This window comes from Hippopotamus amphibius, chromosome 11 (genome assembly GCF_030028045.1).
Source record: "Hippopotamus amphibius kiboko isolate mHipAmp2 chromosome 11, mHipAmp2.hap2, whole genome shotgun sequence".
Lineage (NCBI taxonomy): Eukaryota > Metazoa > Chordata > Mammalia > Artiodactyla > Hippopotamidae > Hippopotamus > Hippopotamus amphibius.
The window spans coordinates 94904165-94930928 of record NC_080196.1 but is presented as its reverse complement, the minus strand read 5'-3'; the positions used below and the strand labels follow the sequence as shown (position 1 = coordinate 94930928).

The 26764-nt window shown below is 36.9% G+C and overlaps 1 protein-coding gene across 1 annotated transcript in view; it reads left to right on the top strand.

Annotated features, from left to right (window-relative positions):
* MBD2 (methyl-CpG binding domain protein 2) overlaps window positions 1-26764 on the top strand; it is a 65095-nt gene that overhangs the window by 5650 nt on the left and 32681 nt on the right. The window contains exon 2 of the mRNA XM_057698644.1: window positions 9053-9212. Within this exon, the coding sequence (XP_057554627.1) occupies window positions 9053-9212 (160 nt within the window). The remainder of the gene's footprint in view (window positions 1-9052; window positions 9213-26764) is intronic.

Below are 26764 nucleotides of genomic sequence, written 5' to 3'. Positions count from 1 at the left end.
AAGATGATCTTCCAGTTCTGTGTAATATTGAAGGGGAAAAAAATGAAAAAATTGTGGTAAGTTAATTAAAGCAGTTTTTTTTCTGGGTAATAGAAGTAATCATTTTGTTCAGAATTATTTCTCTTTCTCTTATTCTTATTTATCCTAGGATTGCCCGTCTTATTTATCAGATATTCAGATAGGCAACACATTCCCTAAGGAGCATGCTATATAGATCTTCACTGTGAAAGCTTTCATTTAAATTAGAAGAAATCACATTGTAATTTGCAGGCTAAGTGCAGCTTATGAGATAGTTTTATATGGCTCCTGCAAAAAGCTTTATGTTTCTTTCAAAGTTGAGATACAGTTGAAATGTACCCTACAGACCAATTAAAAAAAATTCCTTTAGTTGGAAAAAGGAACAAAATGCAATATTTATTAAATGCTTGTTGTGTAATTGAAAATTTGATTTGCTTTTAGTTTCTTTTCTTCATAATGCCTGATTGAAGCGTGGATCCAGAAATAAAAGACAGGTTTGGTGGAAATTGTGCGCTGATAATTCTTTCTCAGCTGTACCATCACATCTTTTTTGTGGTGTGCTAGAGGGATTTTTGTTAGGTTGCAACGTTGCCATATGATTTTTAGAGTCTGACATGCAAAGTCTCACCTGCCAGGACACCCGTAATACCTGTAGTAGAGGAAATGCATAGCTCAAAGGAACCGATACACGTACATTCTAAAAATAATCTCCAACAGAAATTGATAGATGATTTTTTTTCCCAAATTGCTTCTAAAATTTCATTTGTGAGATATAGAGTCACAATTTAATTTTTCATAATTTAACTTTAATTGGTGGAATAAATGATTTGTGCAGTTGGTGATGATTTTTTTTGTTTTACGCTTTATGGTGGGACTAATAGAGATTCATAACCTTTAGCTTGTGTTTGAGATTTCTTACACCTGCACGATGAATTAGAAATAAATCATCAGCTCTTATTTCATGGATTTACTGTTTGACTTGATAGAAATACCCCTTGCAGCTCGTCTATTGATCTTTTATTACTGTTTGACATTTCCACTAAGTAATAACTAGGCAAATTGAAAAATGAAGTTTTACTTAATTTTTTCAAAACTTCTAAAAACTAACACTTCTCAAGGAAGGAGAAGTATGAAATAGGGTGAAATTCGAATAATATATGTGGATCTTATGATTTTGCCTTATTAGAGTATAAATTCAAACTCATTTGGGAACTTTACATAAGCAGTGTGTAAATGCAAATGATAGTAAATATAATTTAAAATTAGATCTTAAAATTGAACACAGACTTTGTCAGGAACAGACATTAGTGATTTACAAATGTGAGGGAAAAAAACATCATCTTCTTGATTTTTGAGTAATGTATCTGGGTATTCTTTTTCTTTTCTTTTTATACTGGAAGAAACCATTGGTTAAAGCAAAGATGAATGTCCTTAGAATTCTTTTTAACATGTGGGCAGTGATGTATGCATCTCTTTAAAAAAAAAAAAAGGTCTTTCCTGGAGGCCCCTAGTAGAGGTGGGCAATATAATACAAAAGTGGACACATAAAATACATGTTGCAGCTTTTTAATTGTAGATGCTGCAAGTCATAAATTTACCATGTCAGATTACCACAGCAGTTTCTAAATGCTTTCTCTCCACTTCCATACTTATTTGAAGACCTTGTTTGAAGTAAGTCTGTCCATAAGCTACACATGTGTAGCACTGGTTTAGAATAAAATAGGGACTTTGAATCAGAAGATTGGGACTTAAAACTTGAACCTTGCTTTATTGTTTTAACGTGGGCAGATTTTTAAACTTCTGTAAGCTTCCAATTCCTCAGCTATAAATCAAGGGTAAGAATTCTACTTCATGGAATTTTTTGAAATTAAATGAAAATACATGTAAGGCATTCAGCATGTAGTAGATGGTCAGTAGAGCAGTAAAATGTTAGTTCCTTTCTCTTCACTTAATTACCCAATATAAATAGAAGCATGTGCTTGTTAATTATGTGAGGACTCAATATTTTGTTGTATTTTGAAATGTGATTAGGGTAGAGCTTAGGCTATACACGTTCATCAGCGTTTTTAAAAATATTCCATTTTTTTCCCCTAATTATAAAAATAACCCATGCTCAGTGTGGGAAATTGGGAAGAGTATATAAGAGTATATATAAACAGAAATGACGATCCTTGTATAGTTCTAAAGAGAATCACTGTTAATATTTTGACGTATTGCCTTCCATTCTGTTTTCTGGATGTATTTGTATGTGCACACACATATGCACACTCCCACATGTGTGTGTGTTCCTTTATAGTTCTTTTCATACTGGATGAATCCATAGATTAAAGCAAGGATGAATGAACTTAAAATTCTTTTTAACACGTATGCAGTAATGTATGCATTTCTTTAAAAAGGCCTTTCCCAGAAACCCCTAGCCTCTTTTTAAAAAACATAGTTTGTTTTTTTGGGTGTTCTTATCTATCTATATGTATATTTTTTTATTATGGGAAAGTTCAAACATGCAAAAACAAAAATGGATAGAAAAGTGTAATGAATCTCTCACGTGCTTGTGTACCACTTTTTTTTTTAAGCTCTTTATTGGAATATAATTGTTTTACACTGTTGTGCCAGTTTTTGCTATACAACAGAGTGAATCAGCTATATTTATACATATATCCCCATATCCCCTCCCTCCCGCTATGTACCAGTTTTAATGGTTATCTACTCTTGGCCAGTCTTGTTTCATCAATGTCTAGTCCCCTTCCCACCTCTCTCATTTTCTTCAATTGGTTGATTAATTAGTTAGTTAATTGGCTACACTTGGGCTTTCTCTAGTTGCAGCAAGCACGGGCTATTCTTTGTTGTGGTGCATGGGCTTCTCATTGTGGTGGCATCTCTTGTTGTGGAACATGGGCTCTAGGTGCACAGGCTTCAGTAGTTGTGGCTCGAGGGCTCAATAATTGTGGTGCATGGGCTTAGTTGCTCCATGCCATGTGGGATCTTCCTGGACCAGGGCTCGAACCTGTGTCACCTGCATTAGCAGGTGGATTCTTAACCACTGCGCCACCAGGGAGCTCCCTCTCATTATATTTTGAAATAATTTCCAGACATGTTTAATTTCTGACACTTCCATGGCAGTGTTCAGTCCCCAATTCAGCCAAAATAACCAGTGTTTTTTCTTTCGCAGAAAGTGAGCACTTGTGGCAGTGGGATGAGATTAGGTAGACTTATGTGTTCATTCATTTTTAATTTTTTTAGTGGACCGTCCTGACTTTTTAACCATTTTCTTAACCGTGATATAGAGATGATAGAACTTGCTACCAATAATACATTCTTTGCAGATAATTTTTGTTAAATAAATGCTTGTTTGTGGAAAAAGAATGATTGGTACAGAATTTGAATTCTTCGAAAGGTCTTTCATACCATTTAAAATTGTGTGGTGATTCCTTAAACATTTAAGCCAAAAGAAAAGGTGGAATGCTGTTATATCTTATCAGTAGCCAAATTATAAATAAATTTTTTTCTTATAGATACTTTAAAAATAATTCTCCACCCCAACCCCACCCCAACTGCTAACGAAATTCTTTCATGCTCAAATTTACTTGCCCAAACTCTTCATATTGTTAAAAAACTACTTTTCAACTTTCAGGGGGAGAATTCATACTTGTGTTTATATTTTTAAAATTTTATTATAGAATATTTCAAACATATGTACAAAAGTAGAGAGAAATATGTAAAAGACTACCAAGTATCCAGTTCAACAGTTGTCAACCTTATTTTATTCATACCCAGATCTACTGCCCTGACTCAAGCCTTCATTATTTTGAAGCACGTTTGATGTCTTATCATTTCATTCGTTAATAACTACACTTCAGTATGCTGTTTGTGAAGGTAGGATTTAAACTTATAGAAATTTTACAGCCGTAAAGAACTCAGTATTTCAAACTAGAAGATGAGATGCCAACAGGTGGTACATGATTATTTACCTAATTCCTATTACTTTGTTCTGTTAAGGCTCTATGGAAGAGGTATAAGATAGGTTAGTGTTTCCAGGCTCTTGGGAATTGGGGGTGGAGACATGCTTGCTGGATCAAGTAAAAGACATGGTTTGCATAGGGCTGAAGAGGGAAATCATTCAGCCTGTTGATTCAGAATAGACTTGAATAAACCAATATGGCTGGGACAGAAGTCACTGGATAAGAGGAGTGGAAAGCAGGGTTGAAAGGTTAAGAGAAGACTAGATAAAAAAGTCTCAAATGCAGGGCTAGGATGTTTGGCTTCCTTTTGCTAATGGGTTGAAGTTCATTGAAGGCTTTTAAACTGGAACTGTGGTAATAGTGGTGTTTGAGAAAGAGCAGTCTGGATAGTTTAGGATGCAAAGAGACTAGCAAATAGAAAATCAGCCTATTGTGGTGATTGAGACTTGAGGTGATAAAGACTTGATTTAGGCAGTGGCCGTAGAAATGGAAAGGAAGGATGGATTCAAAGGTGATTATGAAGGAACTGGATTTAGTAATTGATCAGAGATAGGAGATATAAGTAAGAGTAGATAAATCCTGCCTGGGATAATCTATAGAGGAGGGCTGAGGATGGTTGTTTTAGGAAAGGCCTACATTTAAAGTTTGGGAGGAAAGAAGTTAAGGGGGACTAGGAGCGGACTTTTAGATGGATTTTCTTGTGTGTATGTCATGTAGTTTTGAAAAAAAATGGTACATATTTCTTTGAATTAATTGGTTTGGCAGTTTTGTGATTGTACTGAGGTACAAAAAGGTAATTTTAATTTCAGACTTTTCGTTTTAGCTAACATTTGATTTCTGGGGGACTTCGCTGGCAGCCCAGTGGTCAAGACTTCACCTTCCAGTGCGGGGGGGTGTGGGTTTGATCCCGCCTCCGGGAGCTAAAATGCCTTGTGGCCAAAGAAGCAAAACATAAAACAGAAGCAATATTGTAACACATTCAATAAAGACTTTAAAAATGGTCCACATCAAAAAAAAAAAAGTCTTTAAAAAAATAAAATTTGATTTCTGGAGACAGTTGTTATTTAAAGTTAGAGAAATCTTTCTTTCGATACTTATACTCTTGTAAGTAACAAGTAAACTTTAACACTTAGAGGGGTAGAAAAATAGAAAGTTGATGTTTCTTTATTCTCAAACTTTTCCAATGGTGTAATTTATAGAATTTTTATCATTCTGCACAAAGCACTTTCTGATTTTGTTGGCGAGCGATGCACCTCAGAACTTGCTCTTGAGCCATAGACCTACATCTGCTCTCTGCGATGCTCCTTGTTGCTCATAGGCCAGTCCATTTTATGCCTCTCTTGGTTGCTGCCATCCTCACAGTTCATCCTGTTAGAAGCTAGTTTGAAGATACACTTGTGTTGGCGCAGACCTCTGGTCTCCTTATAATGGTTTGACTAAACATCATGATTATCCATGTTACTAAAGTGACATGAAAAGATATATTCTGCTCTGATACTCATATTCAGAGTGCAGTTTCACATGCAAGCAGCAGGTCTTCAGAAGAGTTAATTTTCATATCTGGACGGGCAGGGCGTGTTACAGTTGTCTAGCTCAGGTAATACTGTTTACAGATGAGTTTATAGAGTGACATAATGGGAATACTACCAACTTAAAGTGACTGTTATTTAAGTCTGGTATCTCAATAAAATTTTTTTAGATTTGAAAGTCAGTTGCCAAATAAAATTTCTGTTTTGATAATCTATAGTTAGAAACCTCTAAGGTAGTTAGGTTTAAGAAGTGCTTTAAACCAACTATACTTCAGTTTTAAAAAAAGTTGCTTTAAACAGCTTAATCAAAATGAAAGCAAGCAAAGACATAGTGCAAGTGATGAAATGTTCTTATGTGAACTGGAAAAAATGTAACTCATGCTTTTGATTTTCATTTAATGATTACTTTTCTTTGGGGCATTTAGTGGGGAGGACAAGTCAAAGGTGAGATCACAGGTTGGCTCAGGATAGGCAGATCTAGGGGGCGGTTGGTTGGGAATTTTTTTGTGGTTGAAAGTGAAATATTAGTATTTCATTACTGGGATTAGAAGTAATCGCTTTGGGCAGAGAAAACTGAAAATGACTAATATCCTTCACTAGTCTACTAGAGTTTAAAAAAAAAAGTTTCCCTAAGTTACAGTTCGATGCTTTTAGAATAAAAGCTTAGTCACGTTAAGTCCTGGTGTGTCTGAGACTGTTACCTAACAGCAGCCATCTTAGAAGACAGATGATCACTTAGTCACTTTAGTGACATACAGTCGTTTTGTTTATCTGGCACTGACTTCCTAGGCCACTTCCAGGGTCATTTTGCTGCTGTGCAGGTGCTCCTTACCTGACAGACAGGATTTCTGCTTAACCATTCCCGTGGGCCTTGCCTTTCTAATATGCTTGCCTTCATCTCCTGCAGAGGAAGGTCCCTGGTCTTAAAATCCCCTGGGGCAGCCAGGTTGACTTTTCCTTAAAGCACCAAGCACAAGCTAGAGCATTATGAAGAAGAAAATGGCTTGTACTGTGTTCTGAAGGCAGTGGTGTGTATGGACCAGTACTTGTAGCTGTGCAATACAGATGCTTGTATCTGTATATCAAGTAGTTTATCAGGATCTTGTTTACCAGTAACTGGAATATCTGATTATAAGGACTATATGCCTATTTTAGCTTAATTAAAATTAATTGTAATTATGTAAGTGACATAGTAACAGGGTACTCTTTATCAATTTTTCATTAACTTGGGTTTTTTTAGTAATACTTCATTTCTTATGTAGTGTAAGATTAACCATGAAAATACTTTCCAGTTCAGTTTTTTAAATTCCAGGCAATATAAGTTTTCAATAAGCATAGACTTTTCTGTTTCATTGTGTCTGCAATTGAAAACCACATTCTTAACTATTCAACTGGTAGGTTTTTTTGCTCTCAGAGGTTACTGTGTTCAGTACTAGCCTATATGTGTTTGAGGGTTTTAATAAGGGACATGATAATTTTTGGTTGTTTGACTGATCAAGGGAATGTATAGAATTGTAATGAAGTAGAATTGAGGGATAGTAGGATTATTTCTAACTGGGCCTGCAGAATCACAGACAGCTTCATAGATGCAGTGACATTTTAGCTGGGCTTGGAGGATTTCGCAGTTTTATGATAGACAGGGTATTGCTTATGCTCAGCCTTCCACCTGGAGAGACATGGCTGAAAGTCAGAGGTTCGTGGCATATTTTGGTGACATTGAGTTTAGAGGTGTCTTCAAGGCTGGTGGGAAAAAGTGAGGGAAAAAAATACCAGAACAGGTGGAAGGTTTTTGATGCTTTATTAAGGAGACAAAGCTATTTTGTCAGCATTGGGGAGTTTCTGAACATTTAGAACTTGGTGTTGGATGTGTGGGCTGAGGGTTGGAGGATTGAACATTGTGTTTGGTCTTCTAGCTTGAAGATGAGTTGCTAGGTGGACAGTGATGCTACAATAGAGGGCGACACATGAGATGAGGATCAGGTTCGGGGGTGGAAGTTTGCAGTGGGCAGAGATGATTCTCATTTTAGACAGTACTGAGGGTTATGTGCTATTTTATTTTGTGATACTGAGCATATTTGGAAATCTGGATTAGAATGTGAGTTGAGGTTTGTTTACACATAATTCTGTACCCTTTCCTCTGCTGTGTTCTGGTTGTTGTTTGCTTCCTTCTGTTCTGTTACCTGCTGCTCTTAACTGGCTGTTAGCTTCATCTGCAGGCTGGATTCTGTACCTTGAATTGTGTCTCAGCAATAGCTACGTCATGCGATTGTGGAAGAAGAATGTTGATACGATCTTCAGTTTTCTTGAAGTCTGCGGTGGCAGGATACCATGGAGTTTGTGACAGACTGGGGTGTGTTGATTTGGACGTGACCCAGAGAGAAGTTTTGCTGTTCCAGGGAAATGTAAATAGCTTGGTTTTCCAGCCTTTTCTCCTTTGTCTTCCTGTTGAATTATTTTTCTTTTATTGTGGTCAGCTGGTGCCAGGTTAAGTTCTCAATATATGTTGGCTTCTTTGAGAGATATTTTAGCATTCTCACAATTCTCTTCTGGTGACATATCCCACTGCAATTTATTCTAGTGTATTTGGTTCAGAAAATTTGTTAGATAAGATAAGACTTGGGGGCATTTTTCCTATAAAGTTGTTTTTACACTTTAGTGCCACATGGGGAAAATTTTTTTAAGAAAGACTAGTTTGGTTTAGCCCTCTATGTAATTCTGGTGCTTTTGTAATTTTCCAGCTTCGACAATTTTTCTTACAGGAAGTAAGTTATTCTTGATGCACTTCTCTCAGATAGGAGTTAGGTTAACAAAAGTCATGTCAGCATCATACAAACACTTTGCAAATGTTTGCCTTATTTTTTTCCTTTCAGTAACATTAGGGAACATTGAAGTATTGTCAAAATTCACTAATTTTTGTTGTTGTTATTGTAAGTGTTACAAGTTCAAATCAGTAGCCCCAAGATTTTATGGATTCTAAGTGTTGTGTAACTTTGTTTTTAGCAAGAGTTGATGACTTCAGAACAGTTTGTTTTGAAGTTCTTTCTGGATTACACTTGGCATTGTGTATATGTAATACAGGAAAAAAAGTATTTCAAAAATCAGTTTGGAAAAACATTGATGACATTTGCATTGTGCATATTGTGTCATGCAAGCTATTTGTGTTGGGATTCTGTTACCAGGTTTTGGGTGAGTGACCAGTGGGATAATCTGTATTAACATCTGTTATATGTGCTCCAGGGGTATAAAATTGTTTTTACACTTCAGTGCCACATGGGGAAAATTTTTTTAAGAAAGACTAGTTTGGTTTAGCCCTCTATGTAATTCTAGCACATATTATATTGTTATATTAGGTGACACCTTATCTCTTTTTATAGAAAGTTAAGAAGTTCCTTAAAACTCAATATTTCTTTGAAAAAAATAAACCTATGTACAATTGTGATGTGGTAGTAATTGGGAGCAGAAAGGAAGGCATGCAGAAAAGGTTTATGTAGCGATCTGGGGTAAATATTGTTTTCTTTTGTACAATTAACATTATCTTTCTTCTAGTCCAAGTGGTAAGAAGTTCAGAAGCAAACCTCAGTTGGCAAGGTACCTGGGAAATACTGTTGACCTCAGCAGTTTTGACTTCAGAACTGGAAAGATGATGCCTAGTAAATTACAGAAGAACAAACAGAGACTGCGGAATGATCCTCTCAGTCAAAATAAGGTTGGTTAATTTACTTACAGCAAATGAGTGCTATTTCAGAAGCTCTCCCAAAGTATCTTACATTGTACTATGTCACTGGAATTTTGGTTGTCTGAAAGTCCCAGTTTTGTGTGTTTTTTTTTTTTCCTCCTCTCCATACAAAGCATTTTGACTTATAAATCTGATTAATTTTCTGGTAGCTGGCTTCCAGAGAGAGAGAGCCCAAGTAAAATCGTGCACAGTTGAAAACAACATTTCAGTATCTCTCTCTAGGCCAACGTACATCACACTTTTGGTCCATTGGGACTATTTAGAAAAGATTTCTTTGTTGGTGTTAATTGTCTCCTTTTTACCCCCTTAAAATAGTTCCTGTTGCCCCAAAAGAGGCAAAATTTTATTGTGGCGAAAGTATCCTTACTTACCATGTATTTATACTTAACTTGTTAATTTTCAGGAGTAGGATTTGAGAAAGAGCAGCTTTATTTTGACTTTTTGATGATCTTTGAGGATAGTGACCTTTAGGAATAATATTCTCACTCTAATACTGTGATTGGAGATTTTTCCATTAGCTCTTACTTTTATTGAGTTGCTTAGTTGATGGTTTATTGCACAGGAATTTAAACAAGTAGCACTTGAATTATGATGCTAATTTAATTGTATTGAAGCACCCAGTATCTTCACAAAGAAAGCTCTACACCTTCTTCTGCCCCTTAACAACTAATCTTACATAACTTTTTTTTTCCAGTTTTTTTCCTATAAATTTCAGAGGAATACATGTATGTGTGTTGCCACCACCGTTGTCTTGCACTGACTGTGAAAATGGTGGAGGGAAAAGCAAGGGCTTTTCTTTCTAGGGATGTGGCTGATGGAGCCCTGCGTGCCTCTGGGAGTGCTGCGTTCACTTGCGGCACTGAGGCAGCCTGTAGAGGGGGCCGGCTATGGGTCCAGGCAGGCGTTCTTTGATGTACTGGCTCTGCCACTTGTTAGCTCACGCAGTCATGGGCAACTTTATTAACCTGTGATGGCCTCAGATTTCTCATTCGTACAATTAAGGTAGTAAAATCTTTCTCTTAGCGTTGTTGTGAGGAGTGAATAGGAATTTCTGTGAAATCACCTAGCAAGTTCCTTTCCTTTTCCCATTGTAGCTTCCTACGTACCAAGCTACCTCAGTGAATAATGTTGCCCGGTGGCCAGTGTGGGAAACTTTCTAACCCAAGCTCTCTTCCTCCTCATTTTTTACTTTTCCTGGAGAATATGAGGTTTCTGCTTCATATCCCTCTTTTTTTTTTTTTTGTTTTGTTTTAAACAATAGTTTGATTTCCAAAAAAATGGTGTGGAGGTGAGAATGCACTGTTTCTTCACATATTGCATTAGTTACCTGGCATGGTTTCCAAAGGGCCATTGGCAAGTACCTTGTTTAGAGAGGCAGAGCGGGAAGGAAGGCTGGAATTGCCTCCGTATTCCTGAACTATGGTATTACTTTGGGTTGATGGTTCTGAAGGTGTTAAGGAGGATACGAGCTAGTGGTAGGAGTAGGGGATGCTAAAGTTAGGACCTTGAGTGTGTAGAGGCGAAGCTGTGTGATTTCACCTTAAAAAAAATCTTTATTCTGAGCTTATTTTGCTTCTTAAATCTACAAACGAAAATTAAGATTTATTTTTCTGAAACTGCCTTTTAAAAACTCTAAACAGTGCTGGATGTCTTTTGAAGGGCCTTAAATGTTTATGAAATGAATGGTAGGCTTTCAGACTACCCTGTTGTTACCAGAATCAGAGTTAAGCTACGCTAAGTGTAATATGAAGATATACTTCCTGATAGTTATGATTCACTAAAAACCTAAAACTAATTCGTCTCTTTAGTTTGTATGCACCTTTCTGCTCTAGCTGCGCTGGACCGCTCGTCATCCTGCACCATGGCATGTGCTTTCAAGATTCTGCTTGCTCATGTGCTGTTTCCTCTGCTTGGAATGCGCTTCCCCCTCCCCCTCCATCTGGTGAACTGCTCCTCATCCAAGGCCAGCTCCATTGTCTCCATCTCTGTGAAGCCTGCTCTGCATCCTCCAGGCAGAACCGGTCCCTTCTTCCATAATGCCTCCCTGGTGCTTCGCCATTGTATTTGTGATTGTTTGTCTGCTTCAGCTAGACTGTGAGCTCCGTGAGGGCAGGGCCCATGTCTTGTTTTCTTTTGGTTTGGTTTGGTTTATATAGTCCAAAGCCTAGCACACAGTAGGTACTTAATAAATGTTTGTTGGATGTTTATTTATTATTCACCTCATTCCAGAAGTTTATAGTGGTTATAAATGTTTATTGAATAAATTAATATACCACACATATTTTGGAAATGCCTTTTATTATCATTGTTTTCTGAAGCTCTCTGTCTGAATTTGGGGGGACCTGATCTTATTCTTGCATCTGATTTTATTTTAGTTAAGTATATAGAAAATGGAGTTTTTCCTTTTTTTTTTTTTTAAAGTAAGTTCTCTTTTGGAATAACACCAATATTAAATATCTTTATAAAGCAAAAAGCATATTTGTGGGTGATTAGTAATAACTATACTAGGTCTTTTTTATAATAATTCAGTATAGAGAAAACTGAGAGATTTAAAGGGATAAACAGGAATCTGAGGTAGTGTTTTGCTGTGTAGTTATGAACCTGGCTGAAGTGCTTTATTAATTGTATTATTATTTTTTAATATTCACTCATTTGTTGTATTTTTTAGGTTCCACATGTAAATGATAACATACAGTATTTGTCTTTCTCTGTCTGACTTATTTCACTTAGCATAACCCTCCAGGTCCATCCATGTTGTTGCAGATGGCAAAATTTCCTTCTTTTTTTTATGGCTGAGTAGTATTCCGGGGTGGGGGGGGGGTGTATGTATGTATGTATCTATATGTATGTCTTTGTGTATCACATCTTCTTTATCCACTCATCTGTTGATGAACACTTAGGTTGCTGCCATATCTTGGCTATTGTAAGTAATGCTGCTATGAACATTGGGTTGCATGTATTTTTTCAAATTAGTGTTTTCGTTTTCTTTGGCTATATACTCAGGAGTGGCATTTTTTTTAACAACTCGTCTTTGAAGAATTAGAAATATAATGAGCAAAATAAACTTTGAAACAGGCTAAATTGCAGTTTATATTGACTGATTATGAACCGTGTTTTTAATATATATTTTATATCAAAGGAGAATTTACTGGGTGAGTATCTTCAGGTGTGTTTGGAAAGATATCTTTTGAAGATCTTTGCAAAATGGTTTTTAGTTCTTTTAGGATTGAAAGAATTTTCCAGTGGAGTGGCAGTTCTCTTTCAATTGATACTTATAGCAAGGTTTTTGCAGTACCTGTTCCCATTTATCTCACACTCAGTCTTAACCTTACCCTGAAAATCTGTTCCAGTGCTGATTACATTGTACCTTATTGATCTTTTGCCACTGCCATAATTAGTTCCAGCCCCTACTTCTCCTCAGCCGATAAAGTAAAATTCAAATATTGAGTAAGTTACTAAGGATATTCCATTAGGTTAATGGGAAAAGACCAGAGAGAGATTTGGAAGTCATCAACCTTGAGCTATTACTTGAGGTCATGAGCTGCTTTCTCAAAGCTTACTCAAAGGGAGAAGCTGTAGAGCAACACTATCCTAGAAGTGTCTGTGATGATGGAAATGTCTTAGCCACTGGCCACATGTGGCTGTTGAGTACTTGAAATGTGGCTAGTGTGACTGAATAACTGAACTTTCAGTTTAATTAAAGTTTAAGTAGCCACATGTGCCTAGTGACTACCATATTGGACTGCACAATTCTAGAGCTGTGCCTCTCAATACAGCTTTTGCTTTGAAAGCTGAATATTGCTTAGGTATGTATGCAGGCTTTGCTTTTTCAAAGCGGAGATGTTTCAGTGTTCTAGAGATATGATCGTCAACGTTTTATGAAGGAAGTTAATTTCTGAAAAAGATACGTTTCTTTAAAAATTAGAGAACAGTCTAAGATTGGATAAAGAAGAGTGTGGTGATTCTCAGCGCAGGATACGTGTAAGGAGCTTGAGTAGCGTGGTCTTCTTGCTAGAAGTTTATTTTAATGTTTCAGATCTATAAATTTGAAACGGAATTCCTTGTTTTTCTAGCTCTCAACAACACTGAAATGTTTATGAACTAAATCTACAGAACTAATAAAATTCAAGTTCCCTAACATTAATGTGATGTATTTTACAGCTTGCTCACAATGTGAATATGGTGTGCAACAAATTATATTTTAGCCTGACTTGTCAATGTTGCTCAAGCTTGGAAAGACTTAGTTCTTAGTTCATCACATTTTTCTATTGACACAAACTTGGTACATTTGGAAATAAAGAGCATTATGTTCTCTTGAAGGAATTAATTGTGTAAGTTTGCCATTATTCTTTTCTCATGAATTACCTTGGTTTATGGTAGTATGCTATTGTGATTATAAACACAGCGTTGGATTCTGTATGGTTGTGTCCTAAGTATTTAATTAAATCATCTAGCAGGTGTTTGCTTTAATTATCTTCAACAAAATAATAACAAATTCTTGTAGTGAGCTAATATATCTTGGGAGCAACATCTGTGCAAGTTGAGAAACTTAAGTGAGCTGGTGGTAATGGTGGGGATCAGATTGGGTATCGGATGTAGAATGGGTGCAGTTTGGGAAAAGGGGAGACTGGACATAGTGAGAGCAGCTTGAACTGTTTTAGTCCAGAGAAGTAATGGTGGCTTGAATTAATGCTGTAGCAGGAGGTGTGAAAAGGTGTGAGACTAGTAGATGTCAGTACCTGATGATTGTAGAGAGAGGGAACTGCTGATGCCTGCTACAATTCTGGCTTGAGTCACTTGGGGCAGGGGTTGGTAGAGAATAGGACCGGAAGAGCATGTTTGGGGGCGGGGGGGGGGTTGGTGAGTGAGGAAGATTGAGTTAAAATACTTTTGTTTCTTGGATGTCTGAAAGGAAATTGTGGACCTCCAGGGACTCCCAGGTCACACTTTGAGAACTCCTGTCCTAGTGGTTTGCTAAAACATATTGAGGTTGCCAAGCATAGGCGCAAACAAAAGTATCTTGTCACACTGTAGGCAGTGAATAAATTAGTTGTGTGGAGAGTAAGAAGGAACTTCCAGAAAGGTAGTAGGAGAATGAAGAGAATGTGGTGTTGTAAAAGCCTAGGAAAGATTTTTTTTGTGGAATGCCATGGAGAGATCAAGGAGGAGAAAGACTTTGTAGTATGCATTGGATTTTCAAATTAGAAGTCACCTGGTGACTTTGATATAACCAGCTTTTGAAGGATAGAAGGACCAGAAGTCATATTTAGAATGCCAGAAAGTTTCTGGGAAATAAGAAATTAAAAGCAAAAATGTAGCCTGCTGTCTGAAAGTTTAAATTTTTTTTATTTGATGTTATTTGATTAGGATTTGCACACGTGGTGGAAAAGATATTCAATGAGAAACTTCTGTCTCCTCTTTCAGTCTCGCAAGCTCAGCCTCTTCCCTAGAGGAAATATTGTTAACCAGTTGTTTCTTTTTTTGTGTGGGTTTTTTTCCTGTGGATTTTTTTTTTTTTGGGGGGGGGTATGCTCTTGTAGAGCTTCTATGTATTTACAAACTTGTACACATATTAGCATATCTACTTCTCTTCCCATAAAATGATTAGACAGCTCTTGCAAAGCTTAAGGTGGAGGAAAGAGGACAATATTCAGAAGAGAATGCACAATCAAGGCACGTTATTATTGTTATTTTTCCTTTAAAAGCTGAAAGAGGCCAGCTTGGAAGGAACCAGTAGAATCAGGGAGGTGTCTAACCTGAGTCCACGTTTCAGGATGCCCTCCAGGAACCTTTGAAATGTGTGTAATATTTTCTCTTATGTATTTTTCTAAGGAGAAAGCCTATCTTCATCAACTTCTCAAAGGAGAATGTAGCTGAAAAAGTTAAAAACTGCTGTTTTACAGGCAGAAAGAGGGAGCAAGGCTTTGGCAGAAGATGTTAGGGACCCGCTCACTTGCTGTAGCTCAAATTAGGCCCCTGTTTAACTGATTAGGAATTTTTCAGTTATTGAAGAGCACCTTAGAGGGGTGATTTATTTCTGTCCTAGGGATCCCATTGTCAATTAACCAGCACGAAAGGGCCATGTGGTAGGATCAGTCTGATTACCAACTCTTGGTATTGTGGTATAGGAACTACCCCTTGGCTTCTACCTTCCTAGAATCTTTCCATCCAGACTGAAAACAGACTTCATTCCTTCTATCAACATTCCTGTCCTATTGGGAAAATAACTAAAATCTTTCCCAAAGATGCAGGTGTTTTTTTCATCACTGTATTAAGCCCTTACTGAACAGAGTGTCTTCTGGTCTCCCTCTGTTGGCTATAGTTGGGAGTGGAAGGGGGAGAAAGTAGATCACAGCTGATGAATCCAGCATTTCTGGGCCTTGAAGTCCTTACAAGGGATTACTGGCATCTCATTTAAGTGTAGGCCACGCTTGAGTACAGGTTTCTGTTAATTTGAAATGACATTGAAAAAAGCAGAAGTGAGGAGCAAGTAGCTGTTACAGTAGTACAGTGAGGATGACATATGTGGTGACAGAAGTGAATAGATCCTAGTTCTGTTTTGAATATAGAATTGACAGAATTTACTAATAAATTGGGTGTGACAGATGACAGAGAAGACTCAAGTGTGAACCCTTAGATTTTAGATAGATTGACTGACTAGGTGGATTGGGTTGCCATCTACTGAGATTGCCTTAGAAAAGAATTTGTATGTGTGAATACAATAAATTCAACTTGGAATATACAGAGTTTGAGATACTTATTAAACATCCACATGGGGATGTCATGTGTGTATACTAACTGAGAGGGCTGAGCGGGAAAGTCATGAGCATGTAGGTAGTATTCCAAGTAATGGGACTGGAGATTTTAGATAGGTAGGTAGAACAAAGCTCTGAGAAAATCAAGTAATTAGAATTGGGTTAGAGTAGAAGGAATCAGCAAAGTGGATTGTGAAAGAATGGCTAGTAAGGTAGGAGAGACATGGGAGAGGAGAATGTTTCAAAAAGGAGAGGGGTCAGTTATATTGATTGTCGCTGAAAGGTTGAATGGAGGAAGACAAAAATTCCCATTGAGTTTGGCAACATGAAGGTTATTAATAACCTTGATACCAGTAGTTTCAGTGGGAAGAGAAGCCAGATTGGATTGAGAGTTAAAATTGGTCAGCATGGAGAATTCTTTCAATTTTCTTGGCTAGGGAGGAAAATCACTAGGTAGTAGATGAAAGGGAGGCTGATTTGGTTAATCTCCCATTGTAAAGTCTGTGGAAAGGATAAGAATGGGGTTTATAGCACAAGTGGAAAAACCGCAGAGGTCAAGAAAGTTAAGCACATTTGCAGTGTGGTAACAGTGATGATGGACCATGGAATCTATACTGCGTAGGGAGAAATGTGAAAGGTTATGGAAGAGTAAGAAAATAGGTCAGCCAGTGGATGGGAAATATTGATGGGTTCAAAGAACGCAGAGGGCAGTCCTCAATGAGTTACAAGAAAAGGAAGTAGAAATTGGAGAGTTGCACGCTTGATTGAGATATTGGAGATGGTGTAGTTACTAGTGTTGACAAGCCTGTGGCATAATGTTAGGTGGGTGAGGTTGAGTAGACAAATAGGTCAAAAGACTCAGGGTGTTGGGTAGGCTATCCACATGGGTATTGAGGCCTCTAAGGACAAGAACAAGAGTTGGAATGGAGAGGAAAACATGGAACAGAAACTAAAGTCCTTAGTGAATAAAGGAGAGAACAGGGAGGAGGGGTAGACAGTAGTATAGTCAGATCCTATGAGCTTCAGAGGAGCTCCTGTTTTTGTTTTTATTTATTTATTTATTTATTTATTTATTTATTTATTTATTTATTTTATTGGCTGTGTTGGGTCTTCGTTGCTGCACATGGGGTTTCTCTAGCTGTGGCGAGTGGGGGCTACTCTTCCTTGCGGTGCACGGGCTTCTCATTGTGGTGGCCTGTCTTGTTGCAGAGCGTGGGCTCCAGGCACATGGGCTTCAGTAGTTGCGGCACATGGGCTCAATAGTTGTGGCTCACGGGCTCTAGAGCACAGGCTCAATAGTTGTGGCGCACGGGCTTAGTTGCTCCGCGGCATGTGGTATCTTCCTGGGGCAGGGATCGAACCCGTGTCCCCTGCATTGGCAGGCGGATTCCCACCCACTGCGCCACCTAGGGAGTCCCTGTTTTTGTTTTTGAAGGAGGAAAAATGGAGAATTGAGAAAAATGGGGAGAAAGGAGGAAACCTATACCATTTCCTGGCCCTTAGATATGTAGTTGTAAGAGAGAGTGGAAGGAAAAGACTTTATTTGAAAGAACTTTAGAGGAGATAGGATCTTGGAGGGGACAGCCAGGTTCCAGTAAGTCCAGCAACTGGCAAGAATGTGTAGAGAAAATATTGAGGATATAGGAGAGCCTGCTTGAGTGTACACTCTACACTCAAGATTGTACAGTGTAAGGACTGGGGGTTGAAGTGGGCTGGGTGAGGTTAGGGGGTTGGTTTTCAAACATCAGATCATTAAATCAATGTAATTGTTCATGAGTAGAATTTTTAAGATGTGAAATACACTAGGATAGAAAATAGTGCACATCCCATTTAGTAAGGATAAGTATTTTAGGTGACTTGTGATACACACACGCTTGTGTATACTAAGTCATGATGTAAAGTATATATTTCTACTCTCAGTTGAAGTCAAAGTTTGAGAGCCACTGAACTGTGGAGTGGGTGTACAGAACACTGTGGAGATGAGTACTGGGTGATGACTGTTCTGGGGGACTAGGCTGTTTGGTTATTATGAAGATAGAATGTGGGGTGTGATGGGATTAATTTTGATAATTGCTAGAGCAGAGTACACAAACATTTGAAATATTATTGTCCTGACTTTTTAGAAAGGAGGTACATGTGCCTCTGCCAGATAACTATTATAAATAATCTTAGAAGAAAAGAACTTCCATAGGCAAGTAGGACCTGTTTGGAGCTCTGAGCTCCAAAAGAACTGGCTTTATTCCTGCCTCAGTTCTCAGCCTCCTACATGAGTGATCTGTTACAGGACTACTCAGCAGAGTATGGGCTCCTTAAATACCTTTGCTTACCTCCCTAAGAGAGAATAGTTTTACCATCTCGGGCAGGCTGAATTTTCACTCCACTTTTTAGGATCCAAAGTTGAGTAGCTCTGTTTAATCTCCAAGTTAATATTATTATTACCAATTAAACTTTCTGTTTAACTCAACCAAGAGATCACCTGTCTCATCTCTATAACTCACCTGTTGACATCTTATTAATTGACCTTACACTTTGCTCCAAGGTTTTAATCTCCATACCAGCCTCCTCTGTGTAGAACCACTGCTAAATTTTACGTTATTTTACTATACAGATGAAAAGTTATAATGGCAAGTAAGTTATAGTGAGATAATCTAAGTTTTCAGATCCATAGTGAAGAACATCTTTCCTGAACCGTGGCTCTGTAAGAGCAACATGGCATGCTTTCTGCCAATGTACATAATTTGTTTTGATGTCTTAATCTCATGTTGGCAGTCTACTGAGTTATAAATTCTCTCTACTCTTTATTTCCCATTATTTCATGGTATAACATCACTATAATTGACAGTGACTTTGCCAAAAACACCCTCTGAGGATTATTTTCCCATGGGATGCTTGTGTAGTACTGGCTGTGTATCTGTAAGCATAACTTCATGTTAAATAGCACTAAATGGAACAAGTCTGGGGATTATTTTACATTGGTAATCCTGAGGTATATAATACAGATGGCTATGCTTAATAATTTTGACATGCATATTGTAGACCACGTTGAGTTCATATCCTCCACTTATGTAGCATGTGTAAGTTTAAGGCTGACAGTGAGACTATTCAAGAGTAAGGGCTGCACAGCACAAGACCTTACATGTAACAGATATTTTATGCATTATTTATTCCACAAAAATATTTTTAGCACATTCTGTATGCTCAGACATTATTCCAGATTCTGGAAATAAAGGAAGATTCTGTGTTCATGGAGCTTATTATTCTAGTGGGATGACAAACTAATGCATAATCTAAATATTTAATGCTATGCAGTACATTATGTAGGAATGGTTGAGATCGACTAGGTGGCTGTTTTAGGTTGAGTGATCAGGAAAGTTTTTGAGGGTGTGATTTTTGGCAAAGATCTGAATGCAAAAGAGTCAGCTCTACAAAAATCAGATGGAGGAGTGTCCTAAGCAGAGGGAATAGCCAGTGCAGAATCCTCAAGGCAGGATACATGTATCACATGAGGGCAGAAAGTAGGCCAGGGTGGCTGGAGGTTAGAGAGTGGGAGACGGGTACTAGGTGAGGTCAAGGGAGCAGACAGACCTAATCATAGGACTCGCAAGCCAGCATACGGGGTGGTATGGAATGCTATTTTGTGGACTTTACGTAGGGAGCAATGTTTTCTCTCTGGCTGCTGTGTGGAGAGTGTACTGTAGAGGTGCAGAAGTGGAAGTTGGGGGCCAGTTATAGCAGGAGGCTATTTATTTACCCAGGCTGGGGTGATGTTGCCTTGGCCAGTGCTTGTTTAATGAATAAAGAAAGAGTAGGGTGTAGCAAGAGACACTAGAACTACAGTTAACCTTTGAACAACACGTTTGAACTGCACGCATCCACTTACATGCAGATTTTTTCCATAGTAAATACTGCAGTGCCGCATGATCTGCAGTTAGTTGAATGCGTGGATGCAGGACCATGGATCCACAGGGCTGATGATGAGTTACAAGCAGATTTTCATTTGTGCAGCAGGTTGATGCCTAAACTCCCATGTTGTTCAAAGGTCAGCTGTATTTAGTATTCCAGAGAACTTCTCATTTTCTCATGTGCAGAAATATCCTTAATAAAGAATATTCATTTATCTTTAGCTGATAAATGAAGATAACGAACAAGTTATTAACAACTAACAGCTCTGTTGCATTTTTTGGCTAATTTGAGCAAGGTATTTGGATATGGGTTGGATAAAGATTGCCAGGAAGCAAAAAGTGAACAGAACTTGAACCATGCTAGCAGATAGACTTGCTGATGAGAGTAGTGTGTTCAGTATGAGAGTAGGTTTAGCATGTTACCAGTTAGTACTTCAAAGGTATCAAAGAACAATAGACCTTTTGAGAGGGTCTGGCTTGGTCTTTGTGCTAATAATGACGGTAGATTTGGGGACCTAATTGTCCATGGTATGGTTTTGTCAAGATTTATTTTGAATGCCTGGTTTTTGGTCAACGATTGAGTCAGTTCCACTGAGTTTTATAGGTCTTGAAGACTTACCTGACTTTGTAGACTCTAGGCAACGAGAGAATGAAGCCCTATAGAAACCGATTTGTGTGACTGTTTCCATAATTCTAGGGATGTGTGTACTCAGCTAGCACCAACTGAGATGTAAAGGAGATAATGAATTCCATGCAGTAGATGCCTTAGTTTGAGTAGAGCTGCTCTGGTTGAAACTCATTAATCTTTTGCCATCAGTCCTTTTATGACTGCAGATTAACTAAAGCTCCAAGAAGTTATCTTTTTAATCAAAACTCTTCATAACTTGGTTTCAGTGATGAATTTCAAACCTCCACTTCAATTAACTACATCCTATTTTACATCCTATTTTAGTATACATCCTATTTTAGTGAGCTCAATATATAGTACACCTGTTTTATTATTTTTTAAATATTCCATTGATCTCCTTAAAAAAGGTAATACCTTATTCCTCATTTAGGATATTACATGAAGTGGATTTTTAGTACAAAACCATAGATTCTAGATATATTTTTCTTTACTTTTTGCAGAAACCTATGAAGGTTGCACAGCCTTCTGAATCTACTAAAACCCACTGAATTGTGTACTTTAAAATGATAAATTTTATGGTGTGTGAGTTATATAAAAAACTGAAGGATTGTAAAGGACTTTGCATTGTCAGCTTTTGATTTTTGTGGAAAGCTGTTGGCTACTGTGCATATTCTGGAGAAAATCCGAAATTACGTTTTGAGGATAATTTTGTTTTGACCTAAAGCTACCACTTAGGCACCTGTTTGTGTGTGGCAGGAGATGGCTTTCCTTATGGGAAAGTTTAGTAGGTCACGTTTCTAAATTTCAGTCGCATGTTCAATAACAGGTTAGTGCTAATAATAGAAACAGCTGCTGTTTACTCAGAATTTATGTGCCATGACTATAAACTATAAACCTGTTTTGTTCATTGTCTCCTCCCTACCCTGAGAACGTAAGCTCCAAGGGATTTTGGTGTCCTGTGAATGACTGTACCCAGCGTACTGTCAGTACCTGGCAGATAGTAGGCACTCAGTGTTTGTTCAGGGACTGACTGAGTGAAAGCCGCACGAACAGCAGCGTCATACATGTGTTATCGTTTGATCTTTATAAGAACATTAGGAATCGTTACTGTATTTACCCTCATTTACAGATGAGGAACGTGACCTTAGAAAAAGAAAGTCTTTGCTTCTCAAATTGGGGCATGAATATCTCTTGGGGATATGCAAAAGCACAGAATTAAAATGATACTTGAATTATACCTGGAAGTGTCTTGTTTTCTTTTTCTTTTTTATCATTTTTGTTGTTTTTATTGAAGTATAGTTGCTGAGTTATAGGTGTACAATGTAGTGATTCACAATTTTTAAAGGTTATACTCCATTTATAGTTGTTATAAAACATGGGCTGTATTCTCCGTGTTGTGCAATATATCCTTGTAGCTTATTTTATACCTAATCGTTTGTACCTCTTCGTCCCCTCCCCCTATAGTGCCCTCCCCCCCTTCCCTCTCTCCACTGGTGACCACCGGTGTGTTCTCTATATCTGTGAGTCTGCTTCTTTCTTGTTATATTCACTAGTTTGTTGTACTTCTTAGATTCTACATATAAGTGATATCATACAGTATTTCTCTTTCTCTGTCTGACTTTTTTCACATAGCATAGTGCCCTCCAAATCCATCCATGTTGCTGCAAATGGCAAAATTTCACTCTTTGCATGGCTGAATAGTATTCTATTGGAGGTGTCTAGTTTTGTTTAAGCATTTTAGGTAGGAGAGCAACATTTTTACATTAAAACAAACATGGTTAATTTCTAAAATAAAATGCAAAATTTGCATGAATTTTAAAGATAAAATAAATCCTCCAGGCTCTTGTTATAGAATACATACAGTTCTGAACTACCCATACTGTTTCAAAGCTAGGCTGAGAAAAGTGGTATTTAGAATATATAAAGTTCCTTCTGTCCAAACTGTGCTATGTGAAGGCTTTACATGATATACACAGCATAGGAATTGCTTCTATATCCTTAGCTTCTGAGAATGTACCTGACATAGAGGTATAGGTTCTTTTTTCCCCAGTTCCCCTTCCATAGTCAGCCTTCTCCCATTTTACAGAAGAGTAGCACTCTTCTCGCTTGTTTGTAATTTTACCATGGTATAGAATGTTTGACCTCCAATAAAGAGACGGTTTGAAATGTTGGTGTTGTTACTGAGAAAATGAATGACTTGGTAATTGTCAAGCCTTTCCATGAGTACAGTTCTTTGCCTGCAATAATATTTACAGAGGACTTAATGTAGATGTTAAGTATTGAAATTTTTGATGGCTTACTATGTAGTATTTCTGACATATAATCAAAAGAAGTCCAAAGAATTGCATGACAGACTAAAACCATTCATTTATGTGAACAGGTTTGTTAATGTTACGTCTGTTAAACAATGAAGAATAGGAATAGAATGGTTATTAAATCTTGTTCTATTCCAGCAATTAGTAGTACTCATCCAAGGCCATGGAGTTAATGTTTAAATAAAAAATTATTTTCATGTATATATAATTTTATCTTATGTTTAATAATTATTTATTAAAATGTATAATTTACTGTTTTTGGTCAGTTATGTACTGATATTTGTAATAAACCAGAAGAAATTTATTTTTTCTTATCACTAAGAGCTTTATGGTCACAGAAAGTTAAATAACTTTATGGTATGTAAATAATTAAAGGTCTTCAAGTTTAAAATAAGAAATAATTCTGGGAATGGAATTATTGGTTCAAAGAGAAAAAGGAGTGAAATAAAATGTATTACTATTGAAGAGTCTGTTCCTGTGTACGTGGTTTATGGTGGGTATATTTAGATTCTGTTAGTTTTTAACATGGTGTAACAGTTTACTATTAAAGTGTCAGTATTTACAATACCTTAGTAAGTTCATCCTCCCCAACTCTTTACATTAAAATATGAAATACTTCAAAATGTAGGTGGGGTATACATATCTTCAAAAAAATTTTAGGAGGTAGAAATGAAACAGTATTTGAAAACTACAGGCTTATGACACGTGCTCTGCATCACCTCTTTAGTTATCCTTTTCTAGCGTTAATGACGTTAGAGCAGGGAAAGGTTACACAGTCATCAGGCCACACTGGTTTAAAAATCATCTTTTCAATATCATCTTTGCTGAGTTGTCCTTTAAATATGTTCTTGCCTTTTATGGAAGGTCATTGGAAAAAAGAAAAAGCATTTAAAATCTGCTTAATATTTGTTGTGATGTTTGTGTCTTTAATTTTTTTTTCTAGATTTAATACCAGGATAGCTTTTGTTTTCCTCATTAGTTGGTATCCTTCCTCCCTTTTGAGCATCGTATCTATGTAATTTAATGTTTCTTTCTTTATCCACACCCCTAGAAAGTTCAGATCTACATTTGATGCTCAGCTCTAGTATCAATCACTATTAACCTTTTCAAGAGGAAATTTGTTTTCTCCTTGTCCTTGATTTTTTAAAATTAATTTTAAAATTAATTTTTATTGCATATTTGTCCTTTGTGAGTTTTAAGAGCCATCTCAGATATTTATTGGAAAGAGATGAAGTAAAAGTGTAAAAAATTTTTTGAAAGATCTATTTTTGTATTCATTCCAGGGGAATAGAATAAACCCTCAATAATTATTTGAGTTATTTGAATACTTCCAGCTTAATATACACATTATTATAAAATACATTAAATTTCAATTTGGGCGTTGGCCTGTATACTGAGATTTATCAAAGGTTGGAAACTTTATTAGAATATGTGTTTGTTAGTTTAGTTTTGTGATATAAGGAACTTCTGTTTCACTTTTTTCTTGTGTCGAAGGGAAAGATTTCAAATATATGAAAAGCTTTCATCTTGTCCCATAAAAAAGTGTTTGCTTTCTAACTCTTAAGTTCATAGCAGATTGGTAGTTATTTAGAAAAACTCAGACAACAACTGTGCACGTGAATGAACTGACTTTTTGACAGTCCTCAGGGGAGAATGGTAATAAAATTTACTGTTTTTGTGACAGTATCCGGGAAAACCAGTTAGTCCAGCTTTTCAGAATATTTTACAGGATACTGTTGTAGAATACAAAAGTAATTAGTAAAAAATTCTTTCTGTCTTCAGAGCTTTCAGGCCAGTTTAAAAGAGGAAAAATAATAACAACTAAAATAAGATCAACAGAAGAGCAGTGCAGTACACTCTGATTTCATTCTGTGCCGCTGGGGAATGAACTCTCTCATTGTCAGACAATGGGAGTTAATGGTATATTTGGAATATTTTTACCCAATAAATAAATTTTTATTTATTGCACCACAAACATACGTTAATGAAAAAAAAAAATCAATCTTAGCACTGGTAGTTTTACATGTTCCTTGCTTCCTTCCAGTCTGTGTGGATTCAGGATTTCATAGTTTTGAATAGTTTAGCCTAGTCTGTGGTTCCTCCAGTCATCCTTTGTAACAGTGAGAATCTTACAGGCTCGACTGTATGCGCATACAAACAGTTACTATATACTTGTCTACTGATGCCATCTTTGTTCTAATACCAGCAAAACAAAAACATTAAAAACCAAACGATATTTAGTGGTCGATACTAATTACAACTAATTAGTGACAGGAAGACTTCTTTGTAAGCATTTATGTGTTAAGCTTCTTTAGGTTTGAATATTGACTGTATTCTAGGTTGGGTGGCTTCACTTAGGGCCTCAGAATGCTCTAGATGTCATAAATCAGAGGGATCCAAACCTTCTATGCATCACAGAATTACCAGGAGAGCTTTAAAAAGTACACATTTCTGGGCTTCACACTTTTTAGAGATGGCATCCTAAGTGGTTATTTTGCAGGCTGTCGGTCAAGTTTCCACACCTCCAAATCAGATTTTTTGCAAAACCACAAAGATAAGAAAGTGAAATGTCTGAGAAATAATATTGTTAGAGTTATTTGAGATGAATCTCTCTCTTAAAGGTAAGCACGTACATTGGGAGAAAACTGAGAGAGAAAGAAATGACAAGCATGCCCAGTATGTACGGAAGAGCAGTGAGTGTGTGTTGGGGGTGGGATCAGGGGTGGGGGTGGAGGCACATTTAGTATTGAGTCCAAATACTACTGCAGTTGTAATAATGATCAGATTAATTTATTGTGATCCTTACCTTTCTAGTCATCCTGATATTCTTTAAACAGAGATCACAAACTTAATACCTACAGGGCTCAGACTGGTATTGCAAATGTGAGTTGAGGGCTTTTGCAAAAGGACAACCCTTGACACCTCCAGTGGCAGCCATCACTAATCAGTCATGGCCTGGTTTGGCCAAATCAGTCCAATATTTCTAGATCTTTGAGTTTTTAAGAGAAGCTAGAATTCTGGATTATATGCGAATTTTATTTGTAGGTGTTGGCTTAATTTACTAAAGAAACTAAAAACTGAACAAAACACATCTATGGGTTAGACCTGGTTTCCCTGCCACCAACTTGCAATCTTCGTTTTAGAGCAGTGGTTGTCCAAGTGTGGTCCTTGGACTGGCATCAGCATCACCTGGACCTTAATAGAAATGCCGATTCCCAGGTCGTACCTCAGACCTCCTGAACCAGAATTTATGAGAGTGAGGCCCAATAATATGTGTTTTAATAAGCCCTCTGGGTGACTCTGATGCATGCTCAAGCTTGAGAACCACTGTTTTTGAAGTCTTAAAGTTGATATAATTTTTATTTGGAGGTGGTTATAAAGATGAGTTCATCGAATATCCTATAGATGACTTATCAAGTATACTTCTATACTAAAAATATCTGACGTATATTGTTTTCAGGTATATTTGACCTTTTATATTTTTTCCAGAATCAGAATACACAATGATTAGATCACATTTTGTTCTTTTTCTTTATATTTTTCCTTGCCCTCGCTCCCACCTGATGTTAGAGTATTTCAAATGAACTTAATAGCAATTCTGTGCGACATTTTCAATTCATTGGAACACATCTTACATTTTTTTACTGATTTATTAAAAATATATAAGTATGTTGCTTGCCTTTCTGAAACTTCAGTTTCCTTTTTTAAAAAGTATTAAATGTGCTATACAATATTAAAGAATATTTCCTTATTTTATTCCATTTTTCTAAATTGAGCTCTCTTTGTGGGAGTTACAATTTTCACTTCTAATTATCTTTTTTTTTAATATAAAAAGGGAAGATTAACCTTTGTGGTTTTATGTAAGCCTGGCCCCCTAACAGCTCACGAGGTTATTTATATTTTAATGGCCAAGTACGCCATT